The 17513-nt window shown below is 39.4% G+C and overlaps 1 protein-coding gene across 1 annotated transcript; it reads left to right on the forward strand.

The window, feature by feature from the left end:
• On the forward strand, positions 9788–17006 carry LOC109214257 (pleiotropic drug resistance protein 1). Its single transcript, XM_019378156.1, has 20 exons — positions 9788–10227; positions 10662–10782; positions 10965–11138; positions 11218–11377; positions 11662–11738; positions 11895–11948; positions 12052–12444; positions 12512–12793; positions 12896–13212; positions 13298–13458; positions 13559–13662; positions 13744–13900; positions 13981–14168; positions 14258–14590; positions 14680–14970; positions 15063–15146; positions 15229–15590; positions 15689–15860; positions 15955–16209; positions 16562–17006. Exons 1-20 carry the CDS (start codon positions 9863–9865, stop codon positions 16820–16822), a joined length of 4311 nt encoding a protein of 1436 aa, XP_019233701.1. The 5' UTR covers positions 9788–9862; the 3' UTR covers positions 16823–17006.

The raw sequence follows: 17513 nt of genomic DNA on the forward strand, positions 1-17513 counted from the left end.
TATTTATTCCCTTGCCCTATTTTTTGTGATTGTTGTTTGGGTGAGGAAGAGAGTTAAAGCACGAAGGGTGATGCAGTGCATTGTTTGTTTTGTGAGGAAAGAGTGTAAAGCACGAATGGTGATGCCGTGCCGCACGATGTACCATTCCGTGCCTATTATATTGATTTCATGGTAAGGAAAGAGTGTAAAGCACGAAGGGTGATGCCGTACCGCACGATGTACCATTCCGTGCCTATTGTATTGATTCTTATGGTGAGGACGAGAGTAAAAGCACGAAGGGTGATGCCGTGCACTTGTCCTTGATTTCCCTGATTCTTGCTGATAATTGAGTTATGTTGTCTCTTACGTTTATTTCCTGATTTTCTGTTGTTACTTGAACTTATTTCGAGGTTATAGATTCCCTTACCCTATTTGCCTTGTGATTGTTGTTCGGGTGAGGAAGAGCGTAAAGCATGAAGGGTGATGTCGTGTATTGTTTTGGTGAGAAAGAGTAAAAGCAAGAAGGGTGGTGCCGTGCACTTGTCTTTGATTTCCTAATTTTATTTGATAATTGAGTTACGGTTTCTCTACATTTAAATTGTTGGTTTCCTGTTAATACTTGTTGTACCCCGCGGCATGATTTCCCCTTCCCATTTTCAATTGAACTGTGGTGTTCCTCATATTTATTTGTTGCTCTTCTGTTACTATCCGATGTTTCCCCGCAGCATGTTTCCCCCTCCCAAACATGACCGTATATTACTGTTCTTCTTTTTCGCTGTATATAGTTAAATTGCATAGGCTTATTTGGTAGTCTGGTCCTAGCCTCGTCACTACTTCGTCGAGGTTAGGCTAGGCACTTACCAGCACATGGGGTCGGTTGTGTTGATACTACACTTTGCTCTCTTTTGTGCAGACCCCAGTGTTGTAGACTTCGGACCGCAGTGGGATTGCTGATTCTCGTTCATCAGGCGACCCGAGGTAGTCCTGCAGGCGTCCGCAGGCCTTGGCGTCTCCTTCTATCTACTATCCTGTTTCTTTCATGCTTTGCCAGAGACAGCGTTGTATTTATTTCTTTCAGACCTTTATTTGTAGTATTCTTAGACCGTCTGTGAAAGTGTGACACCAGTTCTGGATAGTCGAGACTCAAACAATTGTATTGGATATTCATGTTCAGATAGCTTATTGTTACCTTCCGCCTAATTAATTAAAGTTTCGCTGAATTCCATGTTATCGCTTATATTTGTTAAAAGGAAGTAATTTGTTAATGAAGTATGTAGTTAAGTTTTGGCTTGCCTAGCTCCCAACAGTAGGCGCCATCACGACTCCCGAGGGAGGGAAATCCGGGTCGTGACATTAATTTATTTCAACTCGTGTGATGTATATTTCTTTTGTTTTTGCTCAAATTTTCTTATGCTGTAGTAGAATAGTGGGATAAATCTCTATTCTGGATATCTCATATTCCCTTGGTTCGTCATCTTTTAAACTATAAAAATGTCTAGAGAGTTTTGCCGAAGTCCAAAGTAAGTACGTATTTTATCGCATTCTAACTAGCTTCTATTAGTGGCTTTTACATGATATTTTAAGGAAAATGCCAAAAATTAACTGAACCGTACCAATACCTAAGTGAAACCGAGATGATTAGGACGGTTTTAAAAAGTCTAATTTTGGTTATATAAAATAGAATAACCGAAAAATTGGCATGGTATATATTATTAAATATCTGGGCGAACCTAACCATTGACACCCCTATTCAAGAGGAAAACCTTTTGAATTTTTTTCTTTGAAAAAGGTCCAAAATTGTTTATGCTATTATTCAAAATTGCTCATGTATATATTCATATTCTTGTCATTAGCAAATATTCACATATTTGTCCTTGCCAGTTGTTTGACCAAAAAAGTGTTAAACCTTCTAGTTAAACTAATTAATGATGAGATACATGATGAAATGTAAATTTTAGCCAAACATAATTAACTCTAAATCCAAACATATTGAATATCACAATCGAAGGAGGCCAAGTTTATATAAGATTCCTTAAGATGATTGACAGACATCGAATGTAAATAATAAGCTTACATCTTTGATATGTTTGTACCGTATTTGTGAGAGCAAAGAAGGAAAATAGAGGAAAAGTTGTTGATAATTAAGAGATCTATTTTTGTTGATTCAACAACGATGATTACAAAAAGTTGTAGTCAAAATCTGGGGGGTTGGTTTGTTGTTGGGGATCTCCTCTTGTTCTCGTCTTTGATACATTTCTCCTCTCTTTTCTTTTATAGGATCCCCTTTTTTCTTACCTTCCCCTCTTATATATATATATATTATCAACCCTCCCTTTTATCCAAGGGTCTCTACCCAACAGACCCTCTCATGACTATACTCTTCCTTACTTGCCCGAGTGGTGCGGCGTATGTGCTGTCATGCATGCCTTCTGATGGCTCGATCTCGACAGTGGCCGAGATGCTCGCCACTGTTACGCCTCGTGGGTAAGACTACGGCTTGGTCGACCCCTTATCGTTCCTTTTAAGGAAAACCATCTTGTTGTTAGATTTTGACCCATACAGTTAGGCCCTTTGCCCGTCGGGGTCGCCCTTTGGCGAGCTCGATGGGCAGTTTCTGTTGATTCAAAAGTTTGGAAAAATCTGAACATTATGCGCGGAACAAGGTCCGTAAGTTGAGGTGGCGACGTGACGCTTCAGGGGTCTCATTGGACCATTACGTCAGTTCAGAGTTGGATTGTCGCATCGATTCAGGTACCATGAATACCTATATGCATCATTATGGCGCTCGTTTCCCAGGCACCGTATCATTTCCCATGCCCTTTCAGCTTTTTGATTGGCGGCTCTTGGGTTTCTCGCTCAGGAAATTTATGTTCCTATAAGTAGGGGGAATCCCTTATTTGATTGTTGTGTTTTTCAATTTACTTGAGAAAGAACTTTACAAACTTCCTCATCCTCTGGTCTTTCATACTGCTGCTTTCGATAGAATTTGAAGCGACCACTATCTCTTTTCCCTCACCGTTCTTGCTTAATTTGATCAAGAGAGACAAATGACTAGCACTTCTTCCCAATTCGATAGGGATGTTGATGCTCCGGTGCTGGAAAATGATGCATCCCTACTCGAAGAGGGAGTGGAGATGGTGAAAGATGAGGGATTTCTAAGTGCGATCGCTGCCTCATCCATAGTGGAAGGAACGGGCTCCGGCTCACTTCCTGAAGGGCCGTAAAAATCAGTCCTCGCCTTCCCGGTACGAGGAACTATTTCATCCACCGTCGCTAAAAGCTAAGTGGGGAATCCCTGCTAATGTTGAAATAGTGCCGGCGGGGAAGGATATTATGCATCTGCACCGCCAGGGGTACTGCGCGTTTTATGCTCACCCCTTCGTTATCGGGTACAAGCTTCCCTTCCTTCTTTGGTGGTGGACTTCTGCCGTTTCTATGAAGTGTGTCCGGCTCAACTCTCTCCATATGGTTACAAACTCTTTCTTATGCTTATCAAGTACACGGAACTGGCCGGGCGAGGAATTTCATTAGGTCAAATGCTCCACATCTTTGCCCCTCATTTTCTTCGGGGTACGATGATCCATATGCGCCATCGAGGAACCAAGAGTTTGGTGGTGAAGATGGATTATAAGGCCAACCAACGCTTTTGGGAAAGCTACTTCTATGTACGGACAGAGCACCTTGTGGCGAACTCGGCGGGGTTCCAGAGACGTTGAATTTCGCTCGTGAGTTTTCCTTTTACTTTGTAATTTTTCTTAAGACGGTCGTCGGTCGTCTTCCTTTAGGAGACATCACTGAGTATTTGTTTTGCCTTTGCAACTGAGAGATTACTTCCTCTGCTGTTGCTGATATCCGTGAGTGGGTGAGTGTAATTATCCCCCACACAGTGGAAATTCGTGAGTGGGCGCCCTTCCATGAGAAGTTTGGGGCAAGCCTCTTACTGGTGAGTTGGCTTGTTGTAGCTTTAATTCGTTCCCTGGTTCGTAGTTAGCTTTTTTTTTTTGTTTAGAACTTTGTCGTTGTGCGATCTAATTCCTCCTTACTGACAGGTCGGGGAGGAGTGAAGAGAACTAGGGCTCCTCCGCTCGCATTCCGTCAACCGCCGCCCTCTACCCGTCCTGTGCCGAGGGCCGCTACCCGACTAGCTCCAAGATCTACTGTCCGGCCTGCACCTACGATCGAAGTTGTGCGCTAGAAGGTTACTCAGCCGGAAATTCTGACTCCCGCAGTCCGTTCCACGGGCGAATCCTCCGTGCAAGTAGTGGGGAGGCCCTACCGAAGTGATGGAGGGTGGTGTTGGAAGGAGTTTACCCGGCTAAAACTTCTTCGAGGGGTATCCTTTCCTCGACGGTGACCGAAATCGGAGGTGGTGCCAACCCGGCCGCGGAGACGACGCGCGTTGCGAGCGTACAAGGGGTTGATGTGGCAGAGAGACAGTGTTCCGAGGCAGCCATTACTGTTTTAGGTGGCCATTCGACATCGCGACCGAACCGCGCCCCTTCTTCGGCTAGTGAGAGGGGGAAGGGTGTCGTGGTTGACGACTATGAATCATGAGTCCGAGATTGATCCTGATGATATCAGGATGTTTGAGGAGGGCTATACTCAGATCGTAGTAGAAGCGGGAGGCCCTTCTCGAATACTCAAAATTCTATCCGAACTCAACCTGCTGCAAGATACAGTGGACTTTGTGCCGCAATTCGATCTTCTATGCTCCGCCGCTGAGAGCGGAGCTTTTTCGGATGTCAGCGACTCCGAGTCGTCACACGGTGTGGCCACTTTGGGCCTGAGGGTGAGTTTCTCTTTGTTTCCTTTGCTTGGTGAACTTGGTTCGTCTTTTTATATCATTAACTCCTTTCCTCCCTCCTTTCTTTTAGACTTACATGCTAGAGGTCGAGAATGCTCATAGAGCCGAGATGTGGCCGTGATTTTTCTGAAGATGGCCGAGAAGTATCGTCGGTACCGTAACAAGTGCCGTACCCAGTATACCAGGGAGGAGTTGGTGAAAAGAGATGAGGACCTGATGTGGTCTATCCGCAGATGCAGTGAGCTTGAGGAGCTGCTTTACGCCAAGAATGAGGAGCTCGACGTGAGCAAGGGAGTTGCCGCGGAGTGCGCGGACCTTCAGGCGAAGGTGTTGTCTTTGCAAGCCGAACTTGAGAAGAATGCTACCAGAGTTGAAGATTTGAGCGCAGAATAGATGGGGAAATTGGCCGAGCTGGAGAAGAAAGTGGCCGAGATGGAAAGCACCGAAGATGCTCGGAGGTCGGCCTTGGCGAGAGCGGCGACGCTATCCGCGTCCTCAGATTTGAGCAGGAATCTGAGAGGGCAACGGACACGCTGAGGGAGGCGCGACTCAAGGAGCGTATGGTGAAATTGATCGGGAGGCTTCGAGCCTAGGAGATTGGGTCGTGGCACTCGAGGCCGAGAAGGCACAACTGTTGAGCTAGGTCGGATCTATATTTGCCGCGATCCCCCGCTGCTTATACGAGTTATGGGTCCACGCCGAGGCCCATAGAGATATATACAAGGGTTTGTGGGAGGCGAGGAGTGTTTCAGAGGCCACCTTCGAAGATGCTCTGACGAAGGCACGCGAGGCTCGTACTGCCTGTGGTTACGACCCTACGATGCTGGAGGCTAGTGAGGGCGTTGATGTCGAGGATGGGCTCCTTTCTGATGATGGCGATGTTGGGGAGAACGGCGGCGGGGATGACGCCGAGTGAAACTTTGATGTAACGTTTGTACTTAGTTTTTTTTCTTTTGTTGTTTATATTCGTCTTTTTAGGGGCCTGTTTCAGCCTTTTGTAAGGTGCGGCTGTTGCGCACGTGTATTTAAATGAAACAGTTGCTTCGCCTTTGTTTGTATATATTTTGATTTTCTTTATCTATCCCTCTCGTTTGTTATATTTCTCTTTTTGGCGTAGACCTTCAGATTTCTTTGTGATGAGTCCCTCATCTTTTTAATTGGGAAGTCGACCTTGCGCTGATCGGGTAGGATCTCGTCATATGAGTCCGGATGAAGTCATTTTAGACTTGCCAGTTTGGGCGAGATTGACTTCTGGTTTGCCAATTTGGGTGGAATCGATCTTGATTCAAACAAGGTCAAATTGAGACTCGCCATCTTGGGCAAAGTCAAGCTCTGACTTATATTTGAACGAGTTCGAACTTGGAGTCGCCGTCTTGGGCGGAGTCAATTTCTGACTTATATTTGGATGAGTTCGAATTGGAGTCGCTGTATCGGGTGAAGTCAATTTTTGACTTATATTTGAACAAGTTTGAACTTGGAGCCGCCGTCTTGGGCGAAGTCAATTTCTGACTTTTATTTGAACGAGTTCTAACTTGGAGTCGCCGTCTTGGGCGAAGTCAATTTCTGATCCATATTTGAACGAGTTCGAACTTTTCTTTTATTTGACGGTGGCCTGTGGCTGTAAAGGTGTTATCTCGAGCAAGGTCGGAATTGTAACCCGTTATAGTTCGAGCAAAGTCGAATTTCTTTCTTGGCGAAGGCCGATGGACGTAGGGGTGTTATTTCGAGTAAGGTCGAAATAGTAACCCATTGTAATTCGAGTGAAGTCGAATTTCTTTCTTGGTGAAGCCCGATGGCCGTAGAGGTGTTATTTCGAGAAAGATCGAAATAGTAACCCGTTGTAATTCGAGCGAAGTCGAATTTCTCTCTTGGCGAAGGCCGATGGCCGTAGGGGCGTTATTTTGAGCAAGGTCGAAATAGTAATCCGTTGTAATTCCAGCAAAGTCGAATTTCTCTCTTGGCGAAGGCCGATGGCCGCAAGGGAGTTATTTCGAGCAAGGTCGAAATTGTAACCTATTGTAAAGCGAGGTTGAATGTCTCGTTTTGGCGAAGGCCGATGGCTGTAGGGGTGTTATTTCGAGCAAGGTCGAAATCGTAACCCGTTGCATTATTATTTTTTTTTTGGAGAACATCACACGTCACCATACTGTTTATGCGTGCGTCGGGGTGAGTCCCGGTGTGCTCGGTTTTGCTTTTACTAGAGAATATTGGCGTTTCCTGGGTGAGTCCCAGTGTGCTTGGTTTTGCTTTTACTGGAGAATATTGTACGTTTCTTGGGCGAGTCCCAGTTTGCTTGGTTTTGCTTTCATTGGAGAATACTATGCATTTCCTGTTCTGAACCATCAAGAGAGAGAGAGAGAGAGAGAGTGGTAAGTTAAAACCAAACGAAATCGCATGTTACCTTGGCTTGGCAATTCGGTGAAAGGAGGAACAACGTTGTAGGGTTGCTCGCTTTGCCTTGTACTTGAATAACGGCTTCAGATTTGGCAGCTGTGTTCAGCTTCGTCGTTAATCGCATATACGCTTCGTGTGGGTTGGTTTTACCAAACATAATTAACTATAAATCCAAACATATTGAATATCACAATTGAAGGAGGCCAAGTTTATATAAGATTCCTTAAGATGATTGACAGACATAAAATGTAAATAATAAGCTTACATCTTTGATATGTTTGTACCGTATTTGTGAGAGCAAAGAAGGAAAAGAGAGGGAAAGTTGTTGATAACTAAGAGATCTATCATTGTTGATTCAACAATGATGATTACAAAAAGTTGTAGCCAAAATCTGGGTTGTTGATTTGTTGTTGGGGATCTCCTCTTGTTCTCGCTTTTATACATTGCTCCTCTCTTTTCTTTTATGTGATCCCCCTTTTTCTTGCCTTCTCCCCTCATATATATATTATCAACCTTCCCCTTTATCCAACGGTTTCTACCCAACAGATCCTCTCATGACTATACTCTTCCTTACTTGCCCGAGTGGTACGACATATGTGCTGTCGTGCAAGCCTTCTGACGGCTCGATCTCGACAGTGGCCGAGATGCTCACCGCTGTTATGCCTCGTGGGTAAGACTACAGCTTGGTCGATCCCTTATTGTTCCTTTTAAGGACAACCATCTTGTGGTCAGATTTTAACCCATACACCAGTAACTATGTAAATCTATTTCACGTATAGTCAAATGTGAAATGGATGGACTCCACGTATCAAAATATTTTGAAGAAAAAAAGTCAAAATTTATTACTTTTTTGACTATGATCTAAAATTAATGAGAGTTATCCTTCACGTTAGAGCCCCAGTCAGAGATCAAAGACAAAAACAAAAACGAGTCTTTTTTTTTTTTGGCCGGGATAGATTCGATTCACACAAAAATTCTCAATTTCAAATAGTAGCATATGAACAAATATGACCATTTTTCCTTATATTTTTTTGGTTGTGATAGAAGATTCAGCGTGATAAATGAAATTTCAAAAATCTCTAGTTCTTCAACAACAACAACCAAGTCAACCTTACAAGGCTGCATCTCTTTTCTGTGTTTTTACTACTTTTCCTCGCAGTTCGTTATTCTTACTTTGCTTATTTACGTAAAAGGACCAGAAGGTTTTGGTCAAAGAAGAAAGTTACTAGATAATTTGAATATTAATTGTCTAAAACATAATTTCCCGTCAGAAAATATATTATAATTAAAAAATGTAATTTTTCCTTTTCTTAATATTACAAATTTGAAATGGATAAAAAATATTGCAAATTTAATGACTTTTAGTGTTTGTACAATTCTTAAACAGTAGAATTGGTAATTAAGACAACTAATCAATTGATTGCACTTTGATTAGTATTATGATATGATATATTAACCTCATGGACCCTATATTCGTCGTTTATTATATTAAGCAACTTCTAAGTAAAAAGAAAAATCTCAGCTCAGCTAGCTTCTTTCTAGATATTTGAAGAGTCAAGCTAAAAAGTCATTTGGCAATTCTTAATTTCATCATCATTCTCCACTTGCCATAAAAAAAGAAAAAAAGAAAGAAAGAGGAAAATAAAAACTAGTATTGCGAGAATTACAAAGCCCAGAATTTTGCAACAAGCTCTGAGTAGAATGTCAAAATAATTACTTAGTTCGGACACAAAGTAAAAAAAGCAGAGTCTGAAAGAATTTAAACAAGAAACAATTAAAATCACAGGTAAACTATCGTCCGAACTATGAAATTATTTTGACATTCTACTTAGGGACAAAAATTTGAGATCATCAGATAATGATTATTTAACTTTAAACTTCTTTTAAAACGTTACTTAAATCTTTGTGAGATGAGCTACCTGATATGAGTAGGCTCACAACGGTGCTTGTAAGATGAATTCTCAAGGTTAGGGTATTCCCTATTATGAGCCTACTTATATCAGAATTCAGAACTAAATTAGTAGTTTTTTCTCTTTGCCCAATCAACTTGTTGCAACATTCGCATTTCCTCCCACTAAGATCCCAAGCCAATGTTATTAAAATCAAATAAAAGCATATATAAATTCTGTTAAATCAATTATAGATAAATATTAATAACAAAAATTAATAATATAAATAAAATAATAATAAATCTGCTATGCTGACTTGGCATGTTTCTAGACGCTGGTGGCTGGCGGCGTTTTTTTCTTTGGCTTCTTTGACTGCTACTCTCCAAATTATAATTAAGATCCTATGCTAATAATTCACACGTTAATTACCCTCGAAGTTTCTTTCAAGTCTTTTTCTCATTTGGTCACATATGACTCCTCATGAACAGTGTTTGTAGAAGTTTCCTCTACAACTACTGTGTACGTCAAATAATTCAAATTAAATTTCGTCAAAATGTTAGGTCAATAAATTCATAGACCAAAGTACTATGCATGTATACGACCAATTAAAAAATAAAACAATGCTATAGCCGCCCCTTCCTTTTCTTTGCTGCTATATAATACCTTTGCCTTAGACATCTCCTTCTATTCTTTTGTACTTCTTCTAATAAAGAAGATTACACTAATTTCACATTTTCAGTTCATTTGATCTAATTACAAAATATTTTGAAAGTCGAACTTCTAATTAGTGCTCAAGATGGAGCCAGCAGATTTAAGTAATTTGCGAGGCCGAAGTTTAAGAGCAAGTATAAGGGGAAGTATGAGAGGAAGTATAAGAGAAAATAGCAATTCAATATGGAGAAATAATGGCGCTGAGGTTTTTTCGCGTTCGGCAAGGGATGAAGATGATGAAGAAGCACTTAAATGGGCCGCACTCGAAAAGTTACCAACTTATGATAGATTAAGAAAAGGTATATTATTTGGATCACAAGGTGCTGCTGCTGAAGTTGATGTAGATGATCTTGGTGTTTTAGAAAGAAAGAATTTGCTTGAAAGGCTTGTTAAAGTTGCTGATGAAGATAACGAGAAGTTCTTGTTGAAACTCAAGAACAGAATTGACAGGCAAGTGAAATTATTACCTTTTAAATTTTCAGCACTTTGAGTTTAACTTCTATACGCTAACCGTGCAAAAGGATTTCAATACTATCAAGTCAGCTAAAAACAGCTATAAATACAATCAAACCTCTCCATAACAGGCTCATTTGTTCCGATAACTTTTGGCCGTTATAGTAAAGTGGTGTTATATAGGACATATATTATAACATAACATAAAACTCGGGTTCGAGAAAAACTTAGCTTTTGTGGTATCAGTAACTTGAAAAATATTGCTAGTTATTTATTATAGCATGTCATGTTATAATACACTAGTATGGTGAAAAAGTTGTTAACACTGTCATTTAAGTAAAAAAAATTGGTTCTATAATTGAGTTGGAGTTCGTTGATTATCTAATTTGGTGCTAAGTTGTGATTTTTTTTTTGTTTTTCTGGAAAAACAGGGTTGGGATTGATTTTCCGTCAATAGAAGTGAGATTTGAGCATCTAAATATCGACGCAGATGCATATGTAGGAAGCAGAGCTTTGCCTACATTTACCAACTTCATTTCTAACTTCGTTGAGGTAATAATCTATAAAAAGGTATTTGCATATCTATATGTATGTATCACCTATAGAAGAACTAATGGTTTAGTATTTGTTGAGGTATGAAAAAGATATCATAATAATAATAATAATAAGTATGAGTTGAAAAAATTACAGTGTTCTCAAACTAAGCTTATTCTCTTGTGTTGTTGGTTTTAAAGGGCCTATTGGATTCAATTCACATACTTCCATCAAGAAAAAGGCAAGTAACAATTTTAAAGGATGTTAGTGGCATAGTTAAGCCCTGTAGAATGACTCTTCTTTTGGGACCTCCTGGTTCTGGAAAAACTACTTTGTTACTTGCTTTGGCTGGAAAACTTGACTCTGCTCTAAAGGTAACTTCATTACATATTCCAACAATTTTATGGTTTCTAAAAAATAAAATAACACCTAATTTTTATCCACAATAAACAGGTTACAGGAAAGGTGACATATAATGGACATGAATTACATGAGTTTGTGCCACAAAGAACTGCCGCTTATATTAGCCAGCATGATTTGCATATTGGAGAAATGACTGTTAGAGAAACGTTGGAGTTCTCTGCAAGATGTCAAGGCGTTGGCTCTCGTTATGGTTAGTTCTATTTAATTCTTATTAACTTAGGATTTCAGTATCAGTTTAAACTTCTATACACTAACGGTGCAAGATAAATTTTACACTATCAGCTCACCTAAAAGTAACTACAATTATCCATAATAAATGGAACTGAAAAATAAAATAGGCAGAAATCTATAGCATGTTAAATTTAAACTAAGAGTGTAAAAATTCTTTGCGCTGTTAGTGTATATAAGTTGATTTCTTTCGTGAAGAAAAAAAGAATCATGATTTTGACTTATTGTTCTTGAATTATTTTTCAGAGATGTTGGCTGAACTATCAAGAAGAGAGAAAGCAGCTAATATTAAACCAGATGCTGATATTGATATGTTCATGAAGGTAAGAAAGAAACTCAATCTTCTCTTAATTAACTGGTAATATGTTAAATTATAATAAGAAAATAAATTCTTTGAGATATTTCAGGCAGCACAATTTTCCTTTTTCTTAAGAAACAGAGTGAATAATGAATATTCATATTGTTGAATGGAAATGTAGGCTGCATCAACAGAAGGACAAGAAGCCAAAGTGGTTACAGATTACATTCTTAAGGTAACATTCATTTTCCAATGACTTTTCTTACATTAGAGCTATTGAAAGCGTGGAGAATTTTGATAAATAAGTTATTCATTTGTTTGTAAATTCCATTTTGCAGATACTGGGACTGGATATATGTGCAGATACTATGGTGGGAGATCAAATGATAAGGGGTATTTCAGGAGGACAGAAGAAGCGTGTGACGACTGGTGAAATGATTGTTGGACCATCTAAAGCACTTTTCATGGATGAAATATCAACTGGATTGGACAGCTCCACTACTTACTCCATTGTGAATTCCTTAAAGCAATCAGTTAGAATAATGAAGGGAACAGCTCTGATTTCTCTCTTGCAACCTGCCCCCGAGACCTACAACCTGTTTGACGATATTATACTGTTATCCGATGGGTATATTGTTTATCAGGGTCCGCGAGAGAATGTGCTCAACTTCTTTGAATCCATGGGATTTAAATGCCCAGAGAGAAAAGGCGCGGCTGACTTCTTGCAAGAAGTATGTCATAATATTATCAGTTTCAGCATTGATGCATATTTGGTTCTAACAATTGAATTTTTGGCAGGTGACATCTAAGAAGGATCAACAGCAATATTGGGTAAAGAGGGATGAGCCTTATCGGTTCATCACATCAAAAGAATTTGCTGAAGCTTATCAGTCTTTCCATGTTGGAAGAAAAGTAAGCGATGAGCTGGCAACCACATTTGACAAGAGTAAAAGCCACCCTGCTGCTTTGACTACTCAAAAGTATGGTATAGGGAAGAGACAACTTTTGAAGGTTTGCACCGAAAGAGAACTACTGCTAATGCAAAGAAACTCATTTGTTTACCTCTTCAAGTTCTTTCAGGTGACTAATACTTAATTAGCTTGGTCTGCCTATACTATTGATTTGTTCATATCCTCTCTTTGTGCAATTTATTAATCCTCGATCTCTTTGTTTTATGATCAGCTCCTGGTAATTGCACTTATGACAATGACCATATTTTTCCGAACTAAGATGCCTCGGGATTCTGCAGAAGATGGAAATATATATTCTGGTGCTCTCTTTTTTGTGGTTATTATGATTATGTTTAATGGTTTGTCCGAGCTCCCTATGACACTTTACAAGCTTCCGGTCTTCTACAAGCAAAGGGACTTTCTCTTCTATCCTTCGTGGGCTTACGCAATTCCCTCATGGATCCTCAAAATCCCTGTAACTTTTGCTGAAGTTGGGATGTGGGTGTTCCTCACGTATTATGTCATCGGATTTGATCCCAATGTTGGAAGGTAATCAAAGAAAGACTATGGTATATATATATATATCTATTCATTGGTTTATATGCTGATTATTGATAGACTATCTTATATGCAGGTTTTTCAAACAATTTTTGCTACTCTTACTAGTAAACCAGATGGCATCAGCGTTGTTCAGATTTATCGCGGCAGTAGGAAGGACCATGGGAGTTGCTAGCACATTTGGAGCATTTGCTCTTCTTTTACAATTTGCATTGGGTGGTTTTATTCTTGCACGAAGTAAGTTTGTGATTTAGACGATTTGCAATATATAGCTCTTGTCTTGTACAATGACTAATTAATGTTTACTTTCTCTTTTCTCCAAATTAAAATGGTGTAGACGATGTGAAGGATTGGTGGATTTGGGGATACTGGACGTCACCGTTGATGTATTCTGTGAATGCAATTCTTGTGAATGAATTTGATGGGCAAAAGTGGAAACATGTAACTTTCAATACCTATACTCCTTGCAAGTAATTAAAATCCTTCAAGTATAAATGCTGAATCCACTCTCTTGTAAAACAGATTGTAGCCGGTGGAACTGAGCCGCTTGGAGCTGCAGTGGTAAGAGCTCGAGGGTTCTTCCCCGATGCATATTGGTACTGGATAGGTGTAGGGGCACTTGCTGGATTCACAGTTATGTTTAACATCGCCTACAGTGTTGCTCTCGCTTATCTTAACCGTGAGTGTCCTTGATTTTCTTCATCGATATACCCTTAAATAAAAAGATGACATGTACTAACATGGAGTGAGTATCTGCAGCATTTGATAAGCCACAAGCTACGATTTCAGACGAGAGTGAGAATAACGAAAGTGAATCATCACCCCAGATAACTAGCACACAAGAAGGAGATTCTGTCAGTGAGAATAAGAAGAAGGGAATGGTTCTTCCATTTGATCCCCATTCCATCACCTTTGATGAAGTGGTATACTCCGTTGATATGCCTCCGGTAAGTAACGAAAAATTGTTAGTCATTAAAGACTGGTGCTTCAACTGTCCTTAAATCAAAATGTGACTCAATTTTTTGACGACTTGCAGGAAATGAGAGAGTCAGGTACCAGTGATAATAGATTGGTACTTTTGAAGAGTGTGAGTGGAGCTTTCAGGCCGGGTGTTCTCACAGCTTTGATGGGTGTTAGTGGTGCTGGAAAGACAACACTGATGGATGTCTTGGCTGGAAGGAAAACCGGTGGTTACATTGACGGGAGCATCAAGATTTCTGGATATCCCAAGAAGCAAGAAACATTTGCACGTATATCCGGATACTGTGAACAGAATGACATCCATTCACCGTATGTCACAGTTTTTGAGTCATTGGTTTACTCAGCTTGGCTGCGTTTACCTCAAGACGTCGATGAACAAAAAAGGATGGTAAGTTCCCCTTACACATTACTCCATAATGAGAATTTATCCTATAAACTGCCAGTTGACAGAATTTCCTATTGATTGTCTCATTGCAGATGTTTGTTGAGGAAGTTATGGATCTTGTGGAGCTTACACCATTAAGATCAGCTTTAGTCGGGTTGCCAGGAGTTAACGGTCTGTCAACTGAGCAACGTAAAAGGTTAACGATTGCAGTTGAACTAGTGGCAAACCCCTCTATCATTTTTATGGATGAGCCAACTTCAGGGTTAGATGCAAGAGCTGCTGCCATTGTGATGAGAGCTGTTAGGAACACTGTCGATACAGGAAGAACCGTTGTTTGTACTATTCATCAGCCTAGCATTGACATTTTTGAGGCTTTCGACGAGGTGAATTGAACACCTTTTGCATCTATTTCTGGTTTTTCTAATGCTTTTCCCTTTAGATATCAGATACTAATATGAAAAATACATCTTTACAGTTGTTTCTAATGAAACGAGGAGGACAAGAGATATACGTTGGTCCATTAGGCCGCCAATCATGCCATTTGATAAAATATTTTGAGGTAAGTTTCTTTATACAAAATAAGTTCCTTGTACTGAGTTTCTATGATCAAGAACTAAGCTTAGATTTTGTTACGATTTCAGTCGATACCTGGAGTAAGCAAAATAGTGGAAGGTTACAATCCAGCAACTTGGATGTTAGAAGTCACAGCCTCATCTCAAGAAATGGCATTAGGGGTTGATTTTACTGAACTGTACAAGAAGTCAGACCTCTACAGGAGGAACAAAGCCTTGATTGATGAACTAAGCGTGCCACGACCTGGTACAAGTGACCTGCATTTTGATTCTGAATTCTCACAGCCATTTTGGACCCAATGTATGGCTTGTCTATGGAAGCAACACTGGTCATATTGGCGTAATCCGGCTTATACTGCAGTCAGATTTATCTTCACAACCTTTATAGCACTCATTTTCGGGACAATGTTCTGGGATATTGGTACCAAAGTGTAAGTACAATAACACACAAAAAATAAAGGAATAAGAAGACAAACTGGCAACTTATAATTCTTAATGCTAATTCCTCTTTTTTTTTTGGTCATTACAGGAGTAGGAACCAAGATCTGATTAATGCTATGGGATCTATGTATGCTGCTGTTCTCTTCCTTGGCGTACAAAATTCATCGTCAGTTCAGCCCGTTGTATCCGTTGAGCGTACTGTATTTTACAGAGAAAAAGCTGCTGGAATGTACTCTGCTATACCTTATGCCTTTGCACAAGTGAGTAGACAGTTGAATATTTATAATAACCTTACAAGTTTTAAGGCTTAAATAGTTACACATTATTTATAAATACTTCTTAATTTTCTTGCAGGTTCTCATTGAAATACCTTATATATTTGTACAAGCTACTGTCTATGGTCTCATTGTCTATTCTATGATTGGATTTGAATGGACTGTTGCAAAATTCTTTTGGTACTTCTTCTTCATGTTCTTCACCTTCTTGTACTTCACCTTCTTTGGTATGATGACCGTGGCTGTGACCCCGAATCAAAATGTTGCTTCAATCGTCGCTGGATTCTTCTATACAGTATGGAATCTCTTCTCAGGTTTCATCGTTCCACGACCTGTAAGTTCATAAATCTTATTATTTCAACTTTTCTTCTAGTAGTACATAAACACAAACTGTCTTCCAGAAACAGCCTCTCTATCTCCTGGCGGGGATAAAGTGTGCGTACACTCTACCCTCCCAGACCCCACTAGTGGGATTACATTGGGTTTGTTGTTGTGGTTGTCGTAGAGACAAACAAAGTGAGAGTAGTTTCATGGATGATTTATCACATTCATAAAATTAATTGTGATGCAAATACTAGCCACGTCAACAATTCGCCTTACATAATAGCCACATCGCGCAACTTAAATACAAAAAACTGATTTTCCAATCCAGCCTAATGTCTTTTTGTCTTTTTGGCTAAAAACAGCGTATTCCAATATGGTGGAGATGGTACTACTGGGGTTGCCCTATTGCATGGACCTTGTATGGTTTGGTTGCATCTCAATTCGGAGACCTTCAAGATCCACTTACTGATCAGAATCAAACTGTGGAACAATTCCTGAGAAGTAACTTTGGATTTAAGCATGATTTTCTTGGAGTTGTTGCAGCTGTGATCGTTGCGTTTGCTGTTGTTTTCGCCTTCACATTTGCTTTGGGTATTAAGGCATTCAACTTCCAGAGAAGATAAAAAGAGTGTCTATTTGTGTTTAATTTGCTCTTGTTAATTCTTGAATAAGCTTTATATACATTACTGAATAGTATGTGTCTTATGTTTTATTAATCTTTCTGTTTTGTATCACATGTAGTAATTGTTATTCATAATTTTCTTTTTATGGAAATATATATACAATTTTATTTAATAGTTTTCTTCATTCTCTACTTAATTACCTCCTTTACCCCTGCATCATGCCTGTTAAAATTGTTGTTCATGTCTGATCATTTGATAGAAGGGTGGTTGAGAGCATCTCTTTTCTCATGTGTAGGTTATAACTTTTTCACTCAAAATTTTCTAATATGATATTTCAAGATATATTGGATTAGCTTATTGAGTTTATGGAATAATGCTCATTAAAACAAATTAAACTTCTTATAAACCGGCATCTTACACTGCTTTTTCCACTACTTAAATTCTTAAACTTAAAAGAAACAAATCAACTTTAGGGTGGTCTTTTCATTGTTTTCTCTGTCATTTAGTTATCAGTTCAATTCAAGAACTAAGGTACTAAAAACTTATTTGCGTTCACGCTATTATAATCTAACACATTACCAACTATTTACTTAAAAATATATAATCCGAGTATAATGCAATTTCTTTGAAACTGATAATCCAAATAGTTCAACTTCCGCAGAGAAGAAAATTTAATAGAACGTAACACCAC

This window comes from Nicotiana attenuata, chromosome 2, assembly GCF_001879085.1.
Source record: "Nicotiana attenuata strain UT chromosome 2, NIATTr2, whole genome shotgun sequence".
In the NCBI taxonomy this organism is placed as follows: Eukaryota; Viridiplantae; Streptophyta; class Magnoliopsida; order Solanales; family Solanaceae; genus Nicotiana; species Nicotiana attenuata.